The sequence below is a fragment of the Protopterus annectens genome, chromosome 5.part1 (genome assembly GCF_019279795.1).
Source record: "Protopterus annectens isolate FY-2018-M chromosome 5.part1, PAN1.0, whole genome shotgun sequence".
Taxonomy (NCBI): Eukaryota; Metazoa; Chordata; order Ceratodontiformes; family Protopteridae; genus Protopterus; species Protopterus annectens.
In genome coordinates this window covers 111,638,991-111,647,440 of record NC_056736.1, presented here as the reverse complement: position 1 = coordinate 111,647,440, position 8,450 = coordinate 111,638,991, and the positions used below count along the sequence as shown (strand labels likewise).

At 39.0% G+C, this 8,450-nt stretch overlaps 1 protein-coding gene across 1 annotated transcript; it reads left to right on the top strand.

Moving 5' to 3' along the window:
- The first annotated feature begins 1,195 nt into the window (after positions 1-1,195).
- On the top strand, positions 1,196-4,378 carry POU4F1 (POU class 4 homeobox 1). The gene is made up of 2 exons (XM_044072918.1): positions 1,196-1,576; positions 1,916-4,378. The coding sequence occupies exons 1-2, from the start codon at positions 1,454-1,456 to the stop codon at positions 2,891-2,893; spliced, it is 1,101 nt and encodes a 366-aa protein (XP_043928853.1). The 5' UTR covers positions 1,196-1,453; the 3' UTR covers positions 2,894-4,378.
- The last annotated feature ends 4,072 nt before the right edge of the window (positions 4,379-8,450 follow it).

Here is an 8,450-nt window from a genome sequence, read left to right as displayed (position 1 = left end):
CTCTCACTCACGCAAACACGCACCCACGCACGCGTGACAGGGAACATCATGCAGCACGGAGTCCACTTTTTGCATAACTCGCTGGGACAATGCAATGAGTTCACTCCCGTGTTTTCTGTCCGCGGCACAGTCACAGTAGTCAAATACAGCCAACTTCCCTTACATCTGTAACATATTATTAAGAAGTTTTTTAACATATACCTATCTATATTCTCTGAGCACTGTTGTTACCTTGAGTTGATACTAGGGGTAGGGTGACATGCTAACTTACCAGACCACCCTTTTTCGCAGCTGCAGCTTTCCCTCCTGCACAGCACTGATAGGTGTGACGGCAAACCTCTGAGTATTTCTGCGGTCCCCTGGTTTTATTTTAGGTAATTCATCAAGCACTGAGTAGTGACAGCCGACTTCGTGCAGTCTGCTCTGCCTTTCATTCACACAGACAAAAGATTTTAGCAGGAACATGCTTGAAACAGTGGCATCACGTATCCTTTCTTTGCAGTCCTTTGTTCTGTGACCGCTGTTTGACAAATCAACGTATGTGTTCCTTGAAATCAGTACATCGAGTACTTAAATAAAGACAAGTAGATTGCACCCATACAAAAGGCTTTAAGTCTATAAATTCAGTCGTTATACTTATCTAAAACTTTGTGGTCATCCAACTCTTTATGTTGTATTTTGTGGCCCAGAAGTAACAGCATTTTTATTAACTTAAGTGTGTGTGTATCTGTGTGTTTGTGTGTGCGTGTGCGCGCTTAATGCAAGCTATAAATTCACACGCGCTCCATCACATGCAAATATTATCTAAGACATAGGTTGATTTATCACTCCAGAACGCTTTCTAATAATCTACAGTAGACGTCAGGTCATGTAAACCCAAAGTATAAAACGAAATCCTGCATTCCGATATGCCTATACTGTAAGACATTACAGTTACAAGCAAATGGCTTAATTGCTAAAATGATTCTGATTCTTAAAAAGTCGGGAAGGAGTTAATCTTTTAAATAATGCTTGTCCAACCACACCAAGTTTTGAAGTATGTGCTGCGTAACCCTGGCCTTTGCTATAGTTGCTGCCGGTCACTTGTTAGGCATCATCACCCCCACAGGCTGTGCAAGCACAGTTCCGTAGAAGGATAGTAGAAGGTGCAACAAGGCTCAGACAACTACTGTCGATCAAGCTGATGGTGAGCACGACATCTCGCGAGCAGTCCAGCTTAAGAAACGAGATCTGGGGCTCAGGTGTAAGAGCGCTCTTCAGACCAGCATCAGGATGTAGTAGCACGGAGATCAGGGAGGTTGGAGGACTAGAAGCGCACAAAGTGGTACAAACGCCGCGGTCTCAACAGTAGGAGCTGCAGCATCAGTTTCAGCACTCGTAGCAGGTGACGCTGTAGTAGGACCACTTTTCTTTACTTTTGGATTGTTTGGGTTTTCGTGCAAAGTCTGTAAAGATGATGTCCATGAACAGCAAGCAACCCCATTTTGCCATGCACCCAACCCTATCTGAGCCTAAATACACATCGTTGCACTCCAGCTCTGAAGCCATCCGAAGAGCCTGTCTAGCAACTCCACCGGTAAGGAAAAAATAAATTGATCTCTGGTTTTACCCATTCTCTCGGCTGCATGTTATGTGTGCATTAATAAAAACGCTGCAAGGCACATTTTGACAAGCTGCGCTTAATGTTTTTTTCATGTATTCCGAGGCAATCATCTGAGCGCCTGTGATCTTTTTTGAAAGCATGTTCACAGAAAGTCTCCGACTTCATCTACTTTTCTGAATTAATTTTTATGACTTGAGTTTCTGAAAGGGAATTTTCGCTTTGTGTTGCATGTTGACAGAATTCCCCAACTGAGAGTTACATATCCGTTTATTCTTGTCTTTTTTTTTCTTCTTTTTATCTTCTTATTTGCAGTTACAGAGTAACATCTTCGCAAGCCTAGATGAAACTCTCCTGGCCCGAGCCGAGGCGCTGGCTGCAGTGGACATCGCAGTGTCTCAGGGCAAGAGCCATCCTTTTAAGCCAGACGCCACCTACCATACCATGAACAGTGTGCCTTGCACGTCAACTTCCACCGTGCCCTTGGCCCACCACCACCATCATCATCACCATCATCACCAGGGCTTGGAACCCGGGGATCTGCTGGACCACATCACCTCGCCCTCCCTTGCTTTGATGACTGGAGGCCATGAAGGAGCCGGAGGAGGTGGTGGAGGAGGGGGTGGTGGGGGACTGATCTCCACTTCGGCCCATCCGCACTCTCACATGCATGGATTGAGTCACCTGTCACACCAAGCTGCCATGAACATGACCTCTCCAATAACTCACCATGGGCTAGTTGCCGGCCATCATGGATCACTTGCTCAGGCCACGGTGACAGCTGTCGGTGCCGGCCTGCCCTCAATCAGCGACACGGACACTGACCCAAGGGAGCTAGAGGCCTTCGCTGAGAGATTTAAACAGAGGCGGATCAAGCTCGGTGTAACCCAGGCAGACGTAGGCTCGGCCCTAGCCAATCTCAAAATTCCGGGAGTGGGGTCTCTTAGCCAGAGCACCATATGCAGGTTCGAATCCCTCACCCTCTCTCACAATAATATGATTGCCCTCAAACCAATTTTACAAGCCTGGCTAGAAGAGGCTGAAGGGGCCCAAAGGGAAAAAATGAACAAACCCGATCTTTTCAACGGTGGGGAAAAGAAACGTAAAAGAACGTCCATTGCTGCACCAGAGAAACGCTCTCTTGAAGCTTATTTTGCGGTGCAGCCCCGTCCCTCTTCCGAAAAGATAGCAGCAATCGCAGAAAAATTGGACTTGAAAAAGAATGTGGTGAGAGTATGGTTTTGTAATCAGAGACAGAAACAAAAACGGATGAAATTTTCAGCCACATACTAAAAGACTACAGATTGCTTTGATGAGGGGGGTACTATTTTGAGGACCAATGAACAATAACAAAATTAGACATTCAAAAGTCCTCCCTGCTTTGGGGAGGCCTAAAAGGACAAGTAAACAAGTGTTGGCGACGACGATGATGAAAAGAAATCATCGATTCTTAAGAGGCTTCATGATTTCTGTGTTATTTTCACGTTATTTGTGAATGTGAAGTATGCAAATCGCAGGTAATTCAACGTGCCCCGTTTCGCTGCTGCTGTTGCTTGAACAGTGCAGTAGAAGATAAACTGATAGAGCCAATTTGGCCAAATCCTCCCCCAGCACTGCTGAGATTGGGATAGTCGATTGGCCACGTCCTGTTAGAAAAAGCAACTTTGCGGGTGGCACTGTTGACGAAGCTCAGTTATATTGTCTGAAGGAGATTAATTTTCTCCTTTTACTATATTTAATTCAGCCTGTGAGCAGCAATTCAGAAAAGAAATTAGGGTTATACCTCATTTATTGTTTTACCTTTCCACCATCTGTCAGCAATGTAATGATTTAACGCTTATACTGGATTGGAAGGATTTCTGTGTGGCAACTGCAAGTCCCCTGTAGCGGGTATTCATTGTCTTTTGAACAATGTTTTAGAATAAGATACCACCTATTAGAATGAAGGGCTGAATTAGAATTATTGCAATGTATTGGATTGATTTACAGTTTATATGAGTGCATTATACAGCCCTTAAAAGCAAATCGAACAAAAATATAACGACCCCAATCTAAAGACAAAAATACAATGTTGAACTGATACCTATTCCAGAGGTATGCATGTTAGAAACTGAATTATCATTCATTGTACGTATTAAACGTTGATTGTCAGCACTGTTACATTTTTGATATTTGCACTAAAAGTTTATTTCCCGATTTGATACTTTCTTATACTTTAAAATGGTTATGGTTTCCGTATATGTAAATCAGAGATCATCGTATACTACCATAATGAATTTATCTTGTACGTCTGAATACATTCATTGGCTTACTGGGGATATTAAATATTAACGTCCAGGTAATGCATGATTGAAAGAAGGCACAAAACCCAAGATAAAAGCAAAACGATCAAGTGGTTTCCCGAGTATTGTTTGCAACGCAAACATTCTATGCATTTGATAATAATTGAGCACTGATTAGAATAGCTTTGTAGATCTTTGTGGATAGTGTAATCTCACTGTTTACTGCCTGTTCTCACTGAAGAAACACAAATATCTGGTATTGTATAAAATGGGTGTAAATAACATTTTCTTTTGTGCACAACGATGTTTACAAACACTAACCACGTGTGCAACGTATACACCTAAAATGTCTGATTCATTAAGTCGTCCTGTATGTTTTTTGAACTTTATCTTTTGTTGAGTCATTATTGTTTATTTATGCTAATTTATTTCTGTAAGCCAAATACAGCAGGGGGATGTGTCCCAGCACTCCTAAAATAAAATAAACTTAATAACAGTTTTATTTTTGGGTGAAATTTTTGTGGAGAGGGTAAATACAGATAATTGGTACTAATGATTTAATTGTGAAACAATGTGGGTAAAGAACAACGAAGAAGAAATGAACTAATGAAATTGAAACAAATAAAATATGTTTTGTTTCTGCTGACTTAAAACTAGTTACTTTACCAATTGATGCTCTTAAGAGGCATTTTAAATGCGTTATATAACTGTGTTAGCTTAGGTTTGTTTCTACTAAATTATGCAGCGCAAATGCACATCAGCGAATCTAGACGTTTTTCTGCATTCCAACATTGAAAGTGTGGTTTGAAAACAAACACTTGCAGACAAGGACTTTTGTGTATTGTGATAAATGTCTAGAGTGCGTTTGTTGAACACGAACTGTCGCACTGCATTGCATTATAGTACTGTATATTTTAGTCTGGTATAAATTAGTATAAATCGGTTTATAAATAGAATAAATAACGAGTGACTTAGATCAGGTTTTCAGGTTGCTGGGCATGCCATTGCTCATTAAAATGTGTGCGGTGCCACCTACTGCTTAAAGTGTTAAATTGTTTCTTTTTTACCTTAGAACTTACTTTTTTCAGTATTTGGTACAAAATTACTTAAATGTTCTTGGATTTAATTAATCACGCTTTCGTTATCAATAGTCGTAAAACAAGAACTGCCACATCAAAACCTGTATTAAAACATGTACCGCACCTGTTAACAAGACTTTATCTAAAAGTTTTAATTTATTTCTAGATGCGCTAGGGTGAGTGTTCCGGTGTGTTTTGGGGTCAGAGCATGTGATGATGCGCCTGTTTCTATGCATTGTTAAGTCTGTATTCTATGCATACTTCTCAACTATTCTGGACAAAGGCAAAATAATGGTGAGTGGCAAAGGGACATAATTAGAGAAGTATGAAGCTCTAATAAATGACATTATTGACTGACCGTAATATTTAGGATGTACCAGAGAATCAAATATTGTATAAGGCAAAAAAATTATGCAGAATCATGGACATGGTACAAAAGTCTGGACAGTTGAGAGTATAGTCGTATGTGAGTGTATGAGTGTGTATATATATATATATGTGTGTGTGTGTGTGTGTGTGTGTCTGTATATATATATATCATTGGGGGAGATTGCCTCACGGGAAGGAAACTTACGGTCTTGAAATAAACGCGTCTTTGACTTGGCAATCTGTATTCCTTGCTTTAAAAGATGCTTAAGTAAGAGTGTATCTATCGAGTGTACATTTTAGAAAGAGGACTTTGAGAAAGATTTACAGGTTGACCCCAAACTTAGCACTCTATATAATCGATCTGTGCATATCAGTCACAATTTACACACGCCATCTTGCTGTTTATACAGAAGCATTTCCCAACTAACATTCGTATTTAAAATAAGAGGCAGGACTGTATTGCCCGGTTCTTTACCGAAGTTACGGAATTTCTTTTGTAACACTTGTTTTCCGATTGCTTTGAGCTTACATTAGACTTTCATCAGCAGTAGACTTAAGCAGCCGTGAAAAGATTGATATTTCACCCTTCAGTGATGTTAGGACCATTTCAGCTTTGTTTCGGCAAGGGAATGATTTGTGCACGAATCTAAATATGTAATTTAGCCCTCTGGTACACAAAGTAATTCTTAATGAGTAATGTAATTTAGTTCTCTGAACAGCACTGACCAGACATTTACTCAACAATGCGATTATGTTTTTAATGTAAAGTTTAATTTTATCAGTATTTAAATACAAATCTGGCATTCCAGAAAATAACTTCGATGCAAAACATACACTGCAGCCTGAAGCTGGGTCATGATATTATACTATGATAATGTTCAAAAGTAGTAAATCTTTTAAATTAACAACACCCATAAAAGAATATCGTATGGAGCTTTTAAAAATATCATTTTAAAAGAATATGAGTACTGGAACATTTCCTTTTTGTTTGTTTGATACTACATAATGTAGTGTTAGAATGATGCTATAACTTGAACGTGTTTGTGTAAGACGCCTCTTAATCGTATTTATCCTTAATAAAGAATTGCTTAGAAAGATGATTCAGTAATTAAATCAAACATACTTCAAAAGAAATCAAGCTCATACGATTACAGCGACTGCTTTAATAATTCATGGAGTGAGATTTCCGAAAATTAATAAAATCTGTTATAACAAGAGGCTAATTAAAACTTCGGTAATTGTCAAGGCATCTTGCTGGGCGGCACATTACAAAGAACTGCATTATGAACCGTTCATGTATGCCACCTTATCGTATGCTGCAGGGTCTTTCCTTCTTTCCTTTCCTTGCTTCTTTTTTCAAAATTTAATGTTAACAAAACTATAGTAACAGCGCAGAAAACTGGTACAATTTACCCACGTGTTTTGCTGCCACTTTTTCCGTACTATATGGTGTTTTTATAGTCTGACTTTGCTTGAAGAGTCCCATAAAAAGCAATTTTTTAATACAAGACTTGACGGTTTTATGTTTCCATCAGGACATCAAGACATGAGGATCACTATTCCATTGCATGGAAGTTCATTACAGATAAAACAATTTTGATCTTCAAATAGTAAATAGATGAGGGTCAGCAATGAAAAATAACACGATGTAGTTGAGAGAGAATACATTTTATTGATGGAAAACTTAATAATTTTCAGCTGTGACAAAGTGAACCAAAAAAAGTCATGAAAATGAAAGAAACACTCTAAGAAAGAAACTGATTTAAATAAAAGTCTTACATATGTGAGCTTAGCATCCTTAATGAAACTTTCACAAAGGAAGCAGAAAGGTTTATACTACCTCAGATATGCATTTTTTTAATATACTGCCTACCTGTACTGCTGATGTGCTCCTGAGGGTAGGCTGGTTGCCTTCGCTCAAGAATGGAAAGCGGATTTGCCTTGCGAATTACTAGAAATTATGCAGAATACACATCATACTATAGATATCAAACTAAGCTTTTGCGGCACCCTTATGACCAGGCTACTCTCTAATTAAAGTGTCCGAATATTGTAAAATCCTGAAACAATAAAAAGAAAGCGATAACACATGTTTTCCTCCGTGTAACCTATACCCGTATAAGAGCAGGTTAATGGGGGTGTGGGGAGCTGACATACTTGTAATAACTGATGTATTCATTAGTTAGAAGGACAACAGTAAACTTTTCTCGGTACTATGCATGGTCCTATAATCATCTTTGTGGTTCTGTATTAGTTCCATCTTATTTATAGCTTATAAGGATCGCTACTAATTGATGGCTTCAGTTAAGCTTTGTGAGGCGTCCCTGTCATATTATCTTGTTGAAAACGCATTCAGTTTGTACTCTAGAAGGAGGCCTAGTTATAAGGCCATTTCACAGTCGAATGAAACCCACTGTTGACAGCATATAGCTATAGAAATTCACTTACACGAGATTTTTTTTCAGTGATGTGTTGACAATAAACATTTAATGAAGGCAGGGAGTTGGCTGTCTCCAGACAGCGTCAGGATGCTTTAAAGAGGCCATTATCTTGGTTTCGTGTACATCAAACGAGGCATAATACAAGTATTTAACAACAAAATACTACACTCAAGAAACTTTGCATGCATACTGCAATACTGTAGATTTAAATTGTAAGAGTGTTAGAAGTGTCTGCAACCAGTTTATTCGGTAAAGCAGAATATTTACCATTAAGACTGCTAGCGCTTTAAAAATGTTAAATGCAGTTAATGCAATATTAATCGCCCTTTGGTGATATAAAATGCAATATTTCCAGGCAGCTATCGGGGTTTTCTAGGGAAAGAGCTGATGAAAACAGTCACAGCTGTATAGTGGAAAAAAAGCTCTGTATTTATTGCTTTTGTTTGGCTGTTGGCTACAGAGACAGGAACATTCTAATGGGGTAAGGACATTTATTTTATCTGCAGTCTATAGCTGGAAGAGCAAGAATGGCAGATGGTGTTTAGTGTCCTATTCACGTATAAATTGGAAGAAATCGTAATAAGCAATAATGAGTTATGGTAATTTAAGTCACCTAAGTGAGTCTGTTAAAAGAGTATTTGCAGGAACCGGGCAACGATTTCAAAGTCATCCATAACTG